This window comes from Elephantulus edwardii, unplaced genomic scaffold, assembly GCF_000299155.1.
Source record: "Elephantulus edwardii isolate Elephantulus edwardi_28Jun2011 unplaced genomic scaffold, EleEdw1.0 scaffold00006, whole genome shotgun sequence".
Taxonomy (NCBI): domain Eukaryota; kingdom Metazoa; phylum Chordata; class Mammalia; order Macroscelidea; family Macroscelididae; genus Elephantulus; species Elephantulus edwardii.
The window spans coordinates 1,193,317-1,210,339 of NW_006399756.1; the positions used below are offsets into that span (position 1 = coordinate 1,193,317).

Sequence of the window (17,023 nt, forward strand, 5' to 3'; positions counted from 1 at the left end):
CGGGGCGGTGGTGCGGCCCCGCAGTGGCCCTGGCCGTGAGATGAGAAGGGGCGTGGGCTTTCCCTGGTCGGGGACGCGAAGGCACAGAGGGTGGACCCCGGCCGCGCTGACCACGTCGCCGCGCAGGGCTTCTCCCCGCAGCTGGGATGCGAGCGGACGCGGCCTGCGGCGGTGGGGCCGAGGGCGCACTGTCCAGCGGTCCGGCCGCGTCCTTCCGGCGCAGCAGCGCGCCATTGCCGGGCCGGGGACCGCAGGACCCCTCGGCCTTCCCGCCCTGGGCAGCTGGCGCTCGGACAGCCGGCCTTGCAGTGAGCGCGTGTCCCGGGGGCCCTGGTTGGGCCGGGAGCCGACTGCTGACCTTTGCACTCTGGCCCTGGGTCCGGGCTGTAAACTGGTCTGGGCCGCCGGCGGGCGGTTCGGCGCTGGTTACACGCCCCTCTCCCGGGTCCTGCGTTACGTAACCGCGTCCTCAACTCCGGGCGCATTGAGAAAAATCCCGGGTCCTGCGTGGAAATAGAAGGGAACTCCTGACCTGAATTTTCTCAAAAAGAGAAAACTCAGAGATTTTTTTTTTTTTTTTAAGTTTTTGCATTCACCGTTTGCTATTAATCATGCCTTTTATTAAAGTAATCCCTGCTTTGTTCCTGACGCTGCCTGTTGTACATACTGAGACAGTAGACCCCAAGTTTGGCTCTTCTGGAGGTCCTGCCCCTCCTGGGGGAGGTTAATGAAGCTCGCTCTCTGCTGATTTATAAACCAAAGTGCTGAGTCACTCGTGATGCGAGATAGCTGGTTCAGGCGTGGAGAGGTTTTTGTTTTTCTGTTTTGCTTAGTCTATAAAAAGAGGGTTACACGGAGTGGAAACTCAGGCAGGGATTGTTGGGCCATTTTCTGAGTGTACGTGCAGCAGGACACTCACTGGCCATCCAGCCCAGCGAGTCACGTGGGACCACACAGCTGCCCCGTGAGATGGGACCTGGGCGGCTGCAGCTCCTGTCCTCGGCGCTGCTTCGCTTCTCTCTTGTTTACTTGTAAGAGGACTGTGCAACCGATGGCTGCCAAACCCACAGACAGAACCTTTCCCCTTGGCTTGGATCCCTGTGACCAGCAGTTCTCCCCGCGGAGCTCAGACACAGAGCTGGCCTAGTCCAGTTACAGTTGAGGAGGGGAATGCCTGACTGCAGGAGGGGACAGACAGTATTGTGCCCAGTTGCTCATAGGGTAGGTAGGATGGGGTAGTGGTGGTGCAGGACTGACTTCTTAGAAGAACGCACACGTTTCAGAGCTGAGCATCTGGAGTTGCCTCAGCTCAGTGCAGTGCGTGCCCATTTCCTCCAGGAGAGCAGAACCCGGTGCCTCCTGTGCCAGCTTGTGCCTGCAGCTTAGCCTGTGGTCTGTTGGCGATAGGCGTTGACCATGGATGAAATGTATGGCGAGAAAAACCATTTGTATTTCTGTTAAAGGGAAATGTTAGCATCTTGCTAGATGCTAGAACTAGGAGAGATTTCAGAGGCCTAGATTAGAACCCCAGTCCTGCATTTTATAGAGGGTTAAAAGGAGGAGAGTTTATAAATACATACAGCATGCAACAGCAGTTAAGGGACTGTCTTGGGCAGAGCCTCTCCAGGAAAGAAATGCCTGTGGACACATGGTGCCTTCACAGGCCAGCGAAGGAAATCAGTCACTGGGATCATTTACACAGCGGATTTGATGTTCAGATTATTTGTCATCGAGTCTCTGTCTCCAGGGTAATCTGAGAAGCTTTTAAATGTAGAAACAGCAGTTTCTCTGGGAGAATACCTTCTGGGCAATTTTGGTGACTTTGATACCAAGTTTAGTACCGTCTCTGCCTTTGCCGTTTTCTCCATCATGTCACATACTTCTTGCACATCCCTGTTCTGATATTACCCACTGTCTTTTAAGTTGCCTACCTGCCTGTCAGTTCCTCAGACAGTCTTCAACCCTGGCCTCACATCACCGTTGGCCTGGTTTCCACTCTTGTTCTGAATCAGAATTTTCAGAGGCTTGTGGGTACTATTTTACGGTGAATTTTGAAAAAGCAGTACAAGTTATTTTCCCTTCATAGTGGAGAAATACTGCCACAAACTTTGGGAGCCTTGAGAACTAGGCAGGCCCTGGTTTATTCTCTCTGCAGGGCTCTCTGCTAGCTTAGCCAGTGTGTGCTGGGGAGTCAAGGCAGAAGGGAGAATTGATACTGAGGGATTCCTGGAATTGGTCGTAGTAAAGGTAGCAATTGCTTTGGGCCCTCAGAGAAGCTGGAAGTTTCACACACACACACACCCCCACACACCCCCACCCACCTTGTGTAGTGCTGACAGTGAAGTGATTAGTTGGCTGTCGAAAGATTGGCAGTGTAGACCCGTCTAGATGTCCCTCTGAAGGCCTCATGATTGCTTCTGAAGGTCACAACCGTGGCAACCATGGAGCAAGGTTCTGCTCTGCACATAGGGGAATGACAGCTGGTTTGATACTGAACAAACCTGTTACAAGACCTTGTGAAGTGATCATTTGAGGACTAGGAGGAGCCTGACCCAGTCCTGGCTATTTTCAGTTATATGTATGTGAAAGCTGGACAGTGAATAAAGACGACCACAAAAGACTTGATAGCTCGCGTTACAGTGTTTGTAAAGACTACCGACTGTACTGTGGACTGCTGGGATACACACGTTTATCTGAGGAGAGCATGGCGAATGCTCCTCAACAGGGAGGCCACTTGGAGAAGGCTTCATCTCGTGTTCTCTGGCGGTGTTACCTGGAGAAGGACATCATGCTTAGTAAAGTGGAGGATTGGCAGAAAGGAAAGACCACCCTCAGTGAGATGGACCAGTACAGTCGCTGTCCCAGTGCAGCAGGACTGGGAGCATCACACAGGACCCAACCGTGCTCGCGTGTAAACACGCACAGATGTGTGAATGTCAGTGGATGCTCAATTAACTGAGAACAAATGAAACTTAAAAATGGGTGAGAACCCAGAAATATTAGATCTTTGATCTCTGAGATCTGTCATATCTTCTGTCATAATATGCTTTAAGCACTGTTCATAGCTGAGACAGTCCATGAATCTTAACCCCCCTTGTTCAGAGAGGATTTAAAACAGACTTGGAGGTGTGTCTTGGTTTACAGTGTGATAGGGGGAAAAGGAGAAGTACAAAAAAAGGTACTAAGAGTGAAGGCTTGCCTTTGAAAAGCAGCACTTATTCCTTATAAACAAATTTGATCATGGGCAAGTTTTTTGTGTTTTTTTTTTTTAAGTTGGTTAATGCAAACTTTCCCCCATCTTTCTTGCTTAAAAACGTTAGTAATTGCAGTGGACAATTGTAAAATATCAGTAGATAACATACATTTTAATTTTCTTGGAATTGTACTTTGTGTACCTAGTAGTGGTAAATTAATATAAATCTTGTTTATTAAAATCATCCCTTGATACACAGCTTTTTGCTGTAGATAATCCAGAATGAGATTTTGTCCCCCCTTTCAAAGATGTTTGGTGTCATTGAGTCAGTTTTTGACCCAGCAGTGCTGAGGGCTCATTGGATGAGGCAACTTCAGAAGACGTGCACCTCTCTTTATGTAGTGTGACCTGCTCCCTAAACTGCACTGATGCCAGACACTGTAGGAAAAGCTTAGTGAGCTAACTCAAGCCAGGTCTGGAACCTGAGTTAACACAACGGGGGCTTTGATCCATGGCCCGGTGCCTTGGTTCCAGCCCCTGGACCAAGCTAGGTGGCTGGGGTCATCTTGAACTCTCCAGGAGAGAAAAGGGGTTGTTGATGTTTGAGCTTTGTGATGAGGGCTGACAGGAGCAGGCACTGAGAAATGGAGTTGGCAGCATGATTTCAGGGCTGGTTTTGGGTATAAATAGATCTGGAGTCATTTCAGCCTTTGCCTGCTGTTGCCCAGGATGCAGTTTGGCGAGGCTTTCTGGTCCAGTAAGCTGCAGGCTCACTCCAGCGCAAACCTTGACCTTCCTGGGGTGTTGCCTGTGCAGCCTGATGCCAGCATGGAGCACTGACAGATTCACAGAAAAGTCATCTTTTGAGAACTTGTGTGATCATTTAGTTAGTGGTTAGCTAGGACATTGCTGATGATCTAAGCTGCAGGTCTCCATTTTATTCCTGGGCCTCTGGTTGCTTTTTTCTTTTCCACAGGCATGTGCTGTATGTGGTTTAGAAAGGCTTGGCTTGGACTTTGAGAAGCCCGGCAGGTTGGGAACTGCAGTCAACCTTGGCTTCCGACTGACAGTGGTGTGACTACCAGTCAGCTTCCTTTTTCTCTAATTATATGGAATTTTGTTGTGCCATATTGGCTTAAGGACAGAGAAGCAGCTCAGTGATTATTATTGTACTTCATAAAATTATAGTGACTACAGAGTTTATCTAGTGCATGAATTTTCAGCCTTTCTCCTCTCCTTACTTCAGTAAATTCTCATGTCCCGCCAATGTCAGCTACAAACATATTTCGTGTAGATAACTAGAATTAGGACACAAACAGTGAAACCAGACTGGATCCAGAAATAAGCCTGTGACTTATGCACAGTAACTGATGACAAAGGAGGGACCACGAACAGAACGGGGTAGAGACAGGCTTTTCAGTAAATGGAACTGGATAGTTGGATATCTGGACAGAAGACTTAACCTCTGTTTCTCATCATACATGACAGTCATTCTAGGTGGGATTTAGATCTCAACATACAAGTAAATGAAAGCTTTCTGAGTAGATAGAGAAGCTCTCGGGTGGCCTAGTGGTAAGACTCGCAATCCCAGAGCCACATGGTTTGGATCCCTCAGCTGCTCCGTAGGAGAAAAATGAGCAATCTCCTTCCTCAGGATTAACTCTGAAAACACACTGGAGGGTCAGCTATGAGTCAGTTCCAACTTAATAGCACACAACTCCAACACCAACATTCATGACCTCAGCAGAGGATTTCTCAAATAGGTTAGCAAAAAAAGCACTGAGACAAGGAGGAGATGGTAAATAACTTCAAGAACTTTTGCTTATCAAAGACATCACTAAGAAAGTAGTGGAGAGGTAAGCCACCCAGCACATGCTATTTGCTGCCACATATTTAATTGAAATAAGACTTGTATCTGGAAGTTAAAATTTTTACCAATCAAGAGAAAAACCACAAACCAACAGGAAGATAGAGTAAGCTATTTTAGCAGCCAGTGGACAGATCTCTAAATGGTCAGCAAGTGGATGAAAAAGTGTCCCGCCTCATTAGAAATCTGTGAACGGGCATGTGAACCAGCAGATGATGGCTAAAACTGGAGGCTGAGAACCAGAGGGAGGGCGTGGATGCAAGCAGCAGACGCATCCCTGGCTTGTAGTGTGAGCTGTCATAAGTCGGCTCCACACACATCCGTGTGTGTATTCCCCTTAACCCAGCAGGCCTGCTTCTTAGGAGCAGATCCCACAGAGCTGTGTGCCCCTCCAGGGCTCACGTCAGCTCCCTGGAGCCTGTGGCTCTTACCTTATTTGGATAAAGAATTTTTAAAGATAGGATTAAGCTAGGCCTTTGTTGTATTATCCTGGATTATCCAGATGAGCGCTAACTGCCATCACAAGTGTGCTTATAGACGAGAGCCTTGGCACTACCCACACGCAGGGTACAGCCCCCCTGTGATTCCCAGTCACCAGAAGCTGGAAGGGGCAGGAGCAGACTTCTCTGGGAGGAATGTGATCCTTCATTTCTCTTCTGTTTTAGACTCAGACATCAGAGATAGGAGAGACTTTTCTTTTGTCTTCAGCCATCAAGTTTATAATAATGTGTCATGGCCACAGAAGGCTAAGATGTATGCCACGTGACAAGAATGCTTATGAAGTATTATTTGTAGTAGCCACAACCCAGGTATCTTACAGGATGGATAAATCATTTTGTAATCCTACAGTGAAAGTCTGTACAGGCACAAAAAATGGAAAGGGGGGAAAATAAAAGGTGACATGAATGAAGCCCTAGATGTGTTGTGGCCGCCTTGGGTCTGTGAGCTTGTGACCTTTCTCAGCCCCACCTCAGACCTGAATCCTGTTGCTAGATATCCTCAGAGTCCTGTCTGTCCCCTCTCAGATCAAGGTGGTATCATCCCTCCATACCCCCCACTCCCCGGCCAACTGTCCTCCTCCTTCAGCCCACCGTCTCCACAGACGCTGACTAGCCCCCCTGCTCCCGACGGCCCCCCTGCTCCTGGCAGCATTCCCCCTTCAGAGGCTGTCCCTCGGTGACTGCCTCCGGTGGAGCACAGTGTGACGCAGCACTGTCCACACACGAGGGTCAGACTGAGGCCCGCAGAACATGACCAGCTTTGGAGAGCAATGGCTTTCACTGGGGCTTCTGAGCCTGGAGGGGTGGGGAGCCCATGACAAGGACTTGGTCATGTGGAATGTTGTGTTTGTTTGTTTTTAAATTTAAGCCTCTTGTTTAGTGTCAATGAGATTTCCTGGAGGGACCTTATATTTCTCCATTTTAGAACTGGGCGATGCAGGGACACTGTAAGATGGGCACTCTTGTTCTGGATTGTTGTCATGTGGAATGTTGGTTGGTTTGTTTTCTTTAAGCCTCTTGTTTAGTGTCAACAAGACCTCCTGGAGGGCCCAAGGGCCTCATGTTATATTTTGGAGGAACATTCTTCCAAGTCGTACAGCACTCGTCTGTCAGTTTGCTGTACTGAGGTAATAATCTGGATTTGCTGTGATGCTGAACCTTGTGCCATTGTGGTGTCAAATGCCATATTGGTTGCCCATGATGGACAGTGTTTTGTGGAGCTCCCAGTTTAAGAGGGGTTTGGAAGTGGGCGTGGCATCTACTTCCTAAACCACATGCCTCTGGAATCTCTATCAGCTTGGAGAAGTCACGATACAGAAAGGCTTCAAGTCTTCACAGGGTCACTATGAGTCATGCCCGACACAACGGCAGTGAACAACACCTGTGCTCAAACCGTTCTTTGAGTCTGTACACTTCTCTGGATAGAAACAGCTAATGAATGATAAGTAGTCATTTTTAATCCAAGTAGTAAAGAATGCTCATCTTACTTCCTGGGAAGACTTGGGAAAAGAAATGCTTTACAGGGTGAGCTATTGGGCTGGTTAATCAAGTTGACTGATTGCAGCTTCATCAAAAATTACTTCAAAATATGTAGTCTGATTTCCAGTGTAAATGGAGACAGGATAGCAGTCGGGCGTGTGAATGTGGGGGCCTCAGTGTCCGTGTGCAGACCTAGCACGTGAAGATATAGTTTAAAGGAATTTTTTTTGTCTCCCCTTCAGCTTTTGTTGACATTAGCCTTTTTCTCTAAAAGTTGAGTATAGGGGAAAAAAAGTTGAGTGTCCTGGGAAATAGGATTCTGAGGAACCTTGTAATGTATTGAACATCTTGATATCAAACAATGGCAAGAGATAAGACTGTCTCAACACCAGTCCAGGTGTGCCCTGTGCTTTGTCCAGGGAGGACAGGTGTGCCTGTCCCTGATGTGTGGGGCACTGGAAGCAGGCCTGGTGGTGCTGTTAAGTGAGATGCTTTGGTGCGTCCCCCGGTGCCCCTCTTGTGAAAGGGAGAGGGCCACGTTTGTGGATGGTGGGGACTCCAGCAGTGCTCTTTGCTTTGCCTCTCAAAGGCTCCTGGGTGGAACTGCACTTCAGCAGCGGGAATGGGGGCAGTGTGCCCGCCTCAGTGTCTGTTTATAATGGAGATATGGAAAAAATCCTGCTGGACGCCCAGCACGAGTCTGGACGGAGCAGCTCCAAGAGCTCCCACTGTGACAGGTGAGTGACTGGCGGCACCAGCTTCCTGAGGGGACCCGGGATCTGCTGGATGGGTGGGCCCTGGGCTCTGTGCTTAGTGCCCTCCAAATTGTTGAAACAGGTGAGTGGCCCCTCTCCACTGGCAGAAGGCGACCAGGGCTTTCAAGTGGCAGGGCCCCACGGCTTTCCAACATAGCAGCTTGCCTTGGAGCATCAGGCTTCCTGAGTTCTGAGTTCAAGATAGCCCCGCCCCCTCAGCAGTGGTGTTTCTCTTCAGGTTCAGAGGGTCTGGCTGCGGAGGACTGTGAACTTGGCAGCCTGACTGAGTCCAAGCCAGAGGCCAGGGTCCTAGGGCTGTTGTGGGGACAGTGATGCTGTGCTTAGGAAGGAAAGATGAACCTGCTGAGTCTTGTTCCTCTAAGTCACAAGACCACAGGGACAGATGGACGTTTGTCTGGGGCTAGGTGGGAGGGAAGGCGACCCCATTGAGCGAGAGCCTCCCTGTCCCCTCGGGGAAGTGCCTGCCTTTTGGGGTTTTCATTTCTAACAGAAAGGTTGCTGATAGCGCTTCTCTTCCCACTTTTGTCCCCACTGATATCAAGCCCGCCTCGCTCACAGACCCCACAGGACACGAATAGAGGGGAGGCGGATACTCACAGCATTGGGGAGAAGAACAGCTCTCAGGTACGCTGCGCTGCCTGCTGTCTGTCTGCACTGACGTGACAGCCAGGAGAGCCTGGGGCTCCGATCTTTACGTTCTAATAACTACGTGGTGGGAGAGCCTCAAAATGTGGGCTTCACTTTGAGCTTACGGCAGAACATGAAGTGGGGCCCTGCTGTTAGGGGACATGTGGGAGGCTGGAGGCCTTGTAGGGGGTGAGCCACCATGGGAGGTGGCTGAACACGTGATGACCAAACTCTTCTTGTTTATCCAGTGGACACTGAGCGGCTTTGCTATCTGACAGTTCTGTGGACAAGAACAGCCTGTGAGGCCAGCCAGCAGTGCTGTGGTCAGCATTCTGTTCGGGGGCTCCTTCGCAGGCACTCTGCTTGCTCACTAGATACTAGACCCCAGGCCTTTTCCGACATCCAGTTATGAATTGGTACCTAGGGAGTTGGGCTCTGCTCCCCCGTTGGGTGTTTCTTAATGCTGAGGTTTCAGCGATTCTTGGAATACAACCAGTTGAATTTTCCTGTATTTCTTGAAAGTCACCCTTGAAGGCATGAGCCCCACTAGGACTGCTCAGTTACTCTGCCTCCCGTGCTGTTAGCAAGGCCTTGGGCGGAATCTCTCTGGTGTAAGCAGCAGGGCTCAGCTGTGTTGGTTTCTGTGAGGCCATGGGCAGGATGAGTTCCATCTTCCCGTGTCTCCCTCATTTCTGAGGCCGGCTTCTCCTCAGGGCACTATGCCCTGCTTGTTATTATTAACTGTTCCGAGTTAATACAACTCCTAGTGCCTCTACACAGCTGAACAAAACATGGCCCAGTCCTCGCCTCCACAGTCTTGCTGTGGTTATCCCACTGTCACTCGGTCAGTTCCTCTCACTGAGAGGCTTCCTCTCCTTCATTGGCTCTGCTTTCCGGATGTGATGTTCTCCACCAGGGTCTGGGTGTTTCTGGTGGTGCCCACTCCTTTCTTCTCAGGAGCACACTGGCTTCACTTCTTCCAGGACAGATTTGTTTGTTCTTTGGCCATCCACAGTATGGTCACTGGGCAATACTTGATCATTTGGTGCAGCAGCCACACACGACTCAAGAGGCTGTATTCAGGCGTGTGGTTTACTGGAGAGGTACAGCTAACAACTTGGAATCAGCATCAGGATGCACATAGGCTGGTCTGGAAAAGCCCTTGGAGGACAGGTCAGTGCTTGAAGACTGCCCTTGGCTAGCGCCCTGTACTCCTTGCTGACAGCAGCCAGTGGGCCGGCCTCCTGTGTCACTGCCTGGCTCTGCTCATAACCAGGGACCACTGGACTCCCACAAGGCTCTGCTGTCCATGAGAAGCCAGTCATCTCAGGCCTTGTTAACACCAGACAAAAACACCCAGCCATCAGGCTGTTTATTCTTAACCCAGAAAATGGTCATTTACTCTGGGAACCCCCTCCCCCAGTTTGCTTCTCTCGAGAACTAGGGCAAAAGTAACATCTCAGGGGTAGGAGGAAAACTCCCAGAAGTTGGCCCAAACAACAGGGAAATGGGGACATAAGGAACTTAATATATACCACAGCCTATGAGACCAATACGGAATATTTCACGGACTGCCAAAAGAACAAGCAGGAATTTCTTGGAGAAAATGCATCTGGAATGCTCCTTGGAGGCAAAGATGACAAAATTTCGTCTCACATACTTGAGGCATATTGTCCTTGAAAAAAGACAGCATGCTTGGAAAGGTAGAAGTTTGGTGAAAGAGAGAAAGACCCTCGAGATAGATGGACACAGTGACTGAAGCAAGGATTCGGGTGTGTCAGAGGTGATGGCGCTGGCACAGGGTAGGACAGGTTTCTATCATAGGGGCATCCTGGCAGTGGTGCTTCCAGGTCAGATTTGCTTATTTTTCTGGCAGTCGATGGTTGGGGGAAAATGGTCAATTTTTTTTTCCTCCCCCCAAAACCATAATTCAGAACATTTTTTGTTTTCCTTATTCACTGTGCAGCTTGTGGTAAGGTGTTGTCACGTTAACTCCAGCTCATGGAGACCCCGTGAACAACAGCTAGAAAACTCCCCGAGCCTGAGCTCCCCTCACTCTCCATGTTAAGGGCAGTTGTTGAAGTCACTGTGGGTCTTGCTGGCCTTTGGTGACTCTCTCCTTTTCCCAACACAGTGCCTTTTCTAAGGATGGGACCTCCTGGCAGCATGCCCAGGGTGTGTGAGAGACAATGTCCTCGTTCCGTCTGTATCTCTAAGGAACACCTGGTTGTACTTCCTCTAGTGTTTCTGGTGGTCCATGATATAGTCAGTACTCTTCACCAATGTCATGAGGCAACAGTTCTTCAACCTTACTTAATTCATTGTCCAGATCTCACATGCATAGAAAGTGACTGAAAATGTCAGGCTCATTTTAACTGTAAAAGTTAGATCTTGCTTCTTAGCACTCAAAGAAGGTACTTGGTAACAGATCTTCCTGGTACAACCCATTGTTGGTCTTTGACAGCTACTTTCATGTACATTGATTGTAGATCTAAGAAAAATGAAGTACTTGACATTTTTGACTCCTTTATCTTGATGTGGTTCGGTTGTGAGAATATCTCTACTATGGTGATGTTGAAGTCTTTGATTATCTTCAGTAAATGCTTCAGCGCCTCTTCACTTTGGGCAGACGGGTGTCTCATCTGTATTCTGCAGGTTATTGGGATTGCAGTGCAGTTTCTTACCACTAGGCCACCAGAGCTCCTCTTTGTGATAGCTTGTGGTTGTTGTTGTGTATTGTTGGGTTAATCCCACAGGAGATAGCCCATTGTCCTCCTTCGGAGCAGCTGCTGGTTTGAACCGTGTTTCTCTGGGTTTTTGATAAGTCTTCCTCCAATTCTCATACTCCGTTCTTCTTGGTTCAGCTTCTTGGATTATTTACTTGCCGTATAGATTGTGTAAGTATGATGAGAAGATACAACCCTGAACCATACCTCTCTGGATTTTAAACAAGGGCTACAAACTGATTCTTCCTGGTTCAGTCAAGGATAAAGGAGAAGAACCAGAACAACAAACGTTTAAAAATTGCATGAACTGGAATACCTGGACCTGAAAAAAATGATAGGTGTTACCCCAGCTAGAAACGAAGTCATCGTCTCAGGAAACAGGCAGTGCACGTGTTGCGGAGCAGCCTGGCCCCTCGAGTGCTGGGTTTTGAGCAGTCAGAAATGGCACTGCTCTTTCAAAAATGTCAGTCTGTCCTGTTACCATGAATGTCTGTTGTTCTACAAGACCCAGTTACTGTTCAATACCAACCCAAATGTTATACTTTGGGTATGTTAAATTTCATTTTCGTGGCCACGATTGAACCTATTTGAAGTACCCTGTAGTTTTGTTCCTCTTACTCTGTGCAGGTTTTAGTCATGAGCACAGCTGTGTTCTAGAATTCTCAGTCTTCACAGTGGTATCCATAATTTGTTGTGATTCACAGTTGAATGCCTTTGTAGCCAATAAGATGACTTGACATCTTTCTGGCATTTTCTCTTTTCAGCCAAGAAGTGACATCAGCAGGGATATCTCTGTTTATGTTCTGAATCCAGCATGGGTTTTTGTCAATTCTCTGTTGATACACAGACATAACCATTTTTAACTCTTCTGAGCAAAATTTGACTTGCATGTAATGTTTTGTTAGAGCCAGTCGTTCACACAGGTCTTCCTTGTTCATTGTCCCTCTAGCCACTGGAGATGATTCCCTTGAAGATTGTTCTGAGAGAGACTCCTACTCTAAGGGCTGGGTGTCCTTGGGAAGGATCCCCGCTTGAAGCTCCCACCGCCTTCCCCAGCCACTCTGCAGCCCAAGTCAGGGTGGGGCAAGCCACTCTGTACTCAGTTGTCTCATGCTGCGTGCAGCAGGATCGTCTCCTTCTAACGTCACACTTGTTTTCCTCTAGTCTGAGGAAGATTACATTGAGAGGAGGAGAGAAGTGGAAAGCATCTTGAAGAAAAACTCAGACTGGATATGGGATTGGTCAAGTCGGCCAGAGAACATCCCCCCCAAGTGAGTCTGTGTTTAACGCCACGATCTTCCTTTTGCAGAAAATCCGTGGCCTGACACTCCTCTCTTCTCCCCTAGGGAGTTTCTCTTTAAGCACCCAAAGCGCACAGCCACCCTCAGCATGAGAAACACGAGTGTCATGAAGAAAGGGGGCATCTTCTCTGCAGAGTTCCTGAAGGTGTTCCTCCCGTCTCTGCTGCTCTCTCATCTGCTGGCCATTGGCCTAGGGTGAGTGACCCGTTACCCCTCGCCTCCCACGTGTTGTCCTTGGAAGCTGCCCTGGAGCTGCCTCACAGGTGACCAGGACACGTAGTGGCCAGGCGTCATAGCAGAACACTGCTCCTTAGGACTTCTGATTAGCAGCCTGAGCTCGTCATCTACACCAGAATCGGGGGAGGTGGGTAGGGTGGTGGGCAGTTCTCCAGTGACGTTCAGTTGGCCGAGGTGCACACCCTACACTAGTATTGGACATGCTGTGCTGTGAAGACCACAGTAGAGTTGAATGCCTAACAGAACACACATATATTGATGAAAAATAAGAAGCTTGTTGTAAGACTAGATTCATTACAGAAGTTTAAAAAATGGTTAAAGTTAGTCCAAACCAAGACCCCAGACCCAGTATCCTCAAGTTAGGGTGTCCCTCCGTCAGGTTTCCGAGGCTATTGCATCCCCTTCCGCAGATATCACTGGTGTGAAGGCCCCAAGACCACACTAACTGCTGTCACTGTTTCTCTTAAGGATTTATATTGGAAGGCGCCTGACCACCTCAACTAGCACCTTTTGATGGAAACTGGACGCGAGTCTCTTTCCGTGGGGACACTGAATTCACCAAGGGCCAGCTGACAGGACCTTCGTCCTGGTGGCTGCTTGCCGGGGTGTGTCCTTTAAACGCAGTGTTCCCAGTTTAGTGATGCAGGAGTGACAACAGCTCCGGAACCTGTAACCACACCTGTGGGATCCGTGTGTGAGCGTGCCAGGGTGACTGTGCCTGCTGAATGTCTGGCAGTCAGCTGTCTTTGGGTACTAGATCTACATACCAATAATTCTCATCTAAAAATCATGATGTATGTAGTATTTTAACAAAAATTACCTGTACCTGTAGTTTAGTTCAAATACTTTGTATATTTCAGAGTAATGAATAATGTTGATATAAAAATGACTATAGCCATGAGGCTTGTCCCATATCAATTTTGTGGCCTTTCTGTCACACTACCATGGAGCGCGTCTTGTGCTGGATGCAGTGGGGACAGCCGACTCTCGAGAAGACTGCCAGCGGTGCTGGTTACTGTCATGTGAGCAGCTGTCCACAGTGCAGTGTGGGGTTGAGCGTGTGTGGGTGTGAACCTCCACTGGTGGGTGACCAGCTGCCCAGGGCGCCTGCACTTCATCTTACTGTTCTTGCTCAACTTTCTGTGCTTTATACTCGGCTTTTCGCTAAGCAAGTCTGTGCATCTACTTTAGAGACTGGAAAGACACAATAAAGGTTTGCTGAACCTGAGATGACTGTTTTTACATTTGGTTTAAAACCCAACTTCACAAAAGCTTTTTGATGAGACAAGAACTGCCTGTTCCTCACTGTCCTCTTACTTCCCTTTACTGTGGCAGTTTTTGAAAGGTCTCTGATAAAGCGTATCTGTGTTATTCTGTATTTGTCTAGCTTTTTTCACATTTAATTCTATTGTGTTGAAATAAATGTAGCATTTTCATTTTGAACCTCTTTGTTGCTACTTCCACAATTACCCTGAGGCAGCAGTCTCTGCACTGGCAGAACCCTGTGGAGTGGTGCCAAGTTTTCCTTGTCATCCCTGTGGAAGGAGAGCAGGCATGACGTCTGATGGAATGCACTGGTCCAGCGGGAAGCAGACTGTCTGGCATCAGAAATGATCTGCTCTCTCTAGTTGCTGAGCGGTGTCTTGGTGATGGCCATAGCATTGCCACCATTGAGATGACACCGAGGTTTTATCTGCCTGGGGTAAGGCCCATCGCATGTGTCTCCTGGCATCGATAGTGTCAGCAGCACACTTGTTGGGAGGAGCTGCAGTGTGAAGCCTTGCTGCCCTGCAGCGCTTACCAGATATGTGACATCTAGACCGGTCCTTTTTGAGGCCTCTCTCACCAGGTGATGTCACCACCAAACTACACAGAAAGAGGTTTTCCCTGCTATCCAAAACTAGGGCATTCCTGTGAAAGGTTTGCAAGCTGAAATGGTAAACTGAAAAAGCAGTTTAGTATTGATTCATAGAGGAAATACTTCAAACATTCCTGGCTCTACCCTCAAAATAATCTACCAGTTCATAGCAAAAACACAACACCTAAAACAGTAATAACAAATGGTGTTCACAGACACAGCTGGACGCTCTGGCGGCTTGATACTGAGCACCCTGGTCAGGGTGGTGGTGTCTCTGCTGAGTGCAGTGCTTGGCTCACGGGAAGGCAAATGCTGAATGCTCCTTCCTTCAGGGAGCACTGGAGCTTAGGATTTGGGCTGCCAACCCAAAGGAACGTGGTTTGAATCCATCCGCTGCTCCGTGGGAGGAAGATGGGCAGTTTCCTTCTGTGCCTTTTACTGCCTCGGAAAACTTGCTGGAGGGTCAGCTATGGGTTGGTGCCAATGCAATGGTACACAACAAACTTTTTTCATAAAAGTGACAATCACCTTCAGGTTTGCTTACTTAAAATAGGTACTTACGTAGGTCTTTTGTGAAAGCGAAGTGATGTGGTATATTCTAAAATCAGGAGGTATGCCCGTTTACGATTTCAGGTAAGGTGTATGGAACTGAGCTTTTCCACCCCTGGTTTATCAGTCTACAACAATGGCCAGCTTGTCGCTCTGAGGCTGGAAGCTGTACTGATGACTGGTTTTTTGCAGAGACATCCATGGTGGACAGGTTTCAGCAGATTTTCTGGGCCATACTTAAACAGGACTGGCATCCACTTACCTAGAAATTACTGGAACAGCCTGGTATAGAGCTGGAAGCCGAGCCTCTTGGGCTGGAAGGCACTCAGGTTGGGGGTAGGACAGACGATGGGGGCAGGAGCTTCATTTGTTGACATGGGACTGGAGAGGCAGCTACAAATCTCATTAATAACTGGAATGTGAAGTGGATTAAGTATGGATCCAAGAAAACTGGAAGCCATCAAGAGTTATGTGAAGTGCATAAACATCGGTACCTGAGGCTGAAATGGACTGGGAGTGGCCATTTGATAGTCTGCGAATTGAGGAGCAAGTGTTGAATTCATCATAAAAAACAACATTAGAAGATCTAACGTTAAGTACAACACTGTCAGAAGAACTACACACATCCAAATTGTAGAGCCTCAAGTCGCCAACTCAGCTGACCCTCCAGCAGGTTTTCAGAGGCAGTAAATCACATGGGAGTTGTTGCCTGATTTGCTCCCTGGAGCAGTTGACAGATTTGAACCATGTACCTAGGTGACAGAGCCCACTCAGCTTGCTACTAGACCAGCAGTGCTCCCTGTCCATACAAGGCCTGTAAACAGAACCATTCACGTCTGTCCCACTGAAGACAAAGATGAATAGCTACCAACTGCGATGTGAACAGAGCAAACGGGGCACTGATGATGATGGGAATGAAAAATTTGGAAATGAAGGATTGATTAGAAAATAAGGCTTTGGCAACAGAGTTTGAGATCACGTGGATAGAGTTTTGATGATCCTGATTTATTTCGCAACAACTTTTTAGAAAAAAAAAACCCAGCAGCTGTACAAAGTCTATGAAGAAGGCAAAAAAAAGGGGGTTATTTTAAAAAAAAACCAAAAAGGGTGTTTGCAGAGATGGTGGAGAATTCTCTAGAATACAGAGCAATTTAAGTGAACAAAGGAGAGCTAAACAGATCTCGGTAGCTCAGAGAAACCCCACAGTGAAATGGAGTTAGCTGGACAAGACAGCAGCTCAAGCTCAGCATTTGTCAAGCTAAACTGAAAAAATTCGAGCTGTACTTTTGAAGTCTAACACCATTCGCAACAATGGGCAGGAGAGTGAACAATGCAGGAAGCATCAGAGGAAGATGGAAATGAGACATGGAGTGACTACCAAAAAGAACTGGTGGTTCACATTCAGGAGATAGTGTAGGGTTCTGACAGCAAAGGAAGCAGGAGTCCAAGCTTCACGGAGCTTCCAGGAATAAACAGAATACCAAGTGAGGTGTTTCAATAAAGTAGCAAGGTAGATTCATGTGCACCAAGAACCGCGCAGTTACTTAGGCTTGGAAGAGATCCACAGATGACTCATTCCAAAGCAGCATGCTCTGTCAGCACGTGGAAATTATCAGAGTATCTTCCTATCACAGACAAGTGAAATTGTGCCAAATGGTTGCAGCAGTATATTAACAGAACTGGCAGTTCATACCGGATTTGTACAGTTAGAGAGATCACTGCTGATGTCAGAATTCCAGAAAGCTGTTTCTTTGTCCTCTGAGCTATGTAGAAACATCCAACTGCGAACTGTTAGTACTGAGAGGTGACAGTAAGAACAATGTCACTCCAGAACTTAGTGTTAACATATTAACTTGCAGAGACCTGAGACAGTTGTTCAGATAAGGGAATATACTACATGGTGTAAAATC

The 17,023-nt window shown here is 48.0% G+C and overlaps 1 protein-coding gene across 1 annotated transcript in view; it reads left to right on the plus strand.

Annotated features, from left to right (window-relative positions):
* Positions 1-3,922: 3,922 nt before the first annotated feature.
* The window catches only part of LOC102876102 (BCL2/adenovirus E1B 19 kDa protein-interacting protein 3-like), a 14,623-nt gene continuing 1,522 nt past the window's right edge, over positions 3,923-17,023 (plus strand). The window contains exons 1-6 of the mRNA XM_006880122.1: positions 3,923-3,950; positions 7,629-7,776; positions 8,358-8,439; positions 12,333-12,439; positions 12,515-12,664; positions 13,175-13,200. Of these exons, the coding sequence (XP_006880184.1) occupies positions 3,923-3,950; positions 7,629-7,776; positions 8,358-8,439; positions 12,333-12,439; positions 12,515-12,664; positions 13,175-13,200 (541 nt within the window). The remainder of the gene's footprint in view (positions 3,951-7,628; positions 7,777-8,357; positions 8,440-12,332; positions 12,440-12,514; positions 12,665-13,174; positions 13,201-17,023) is intronic.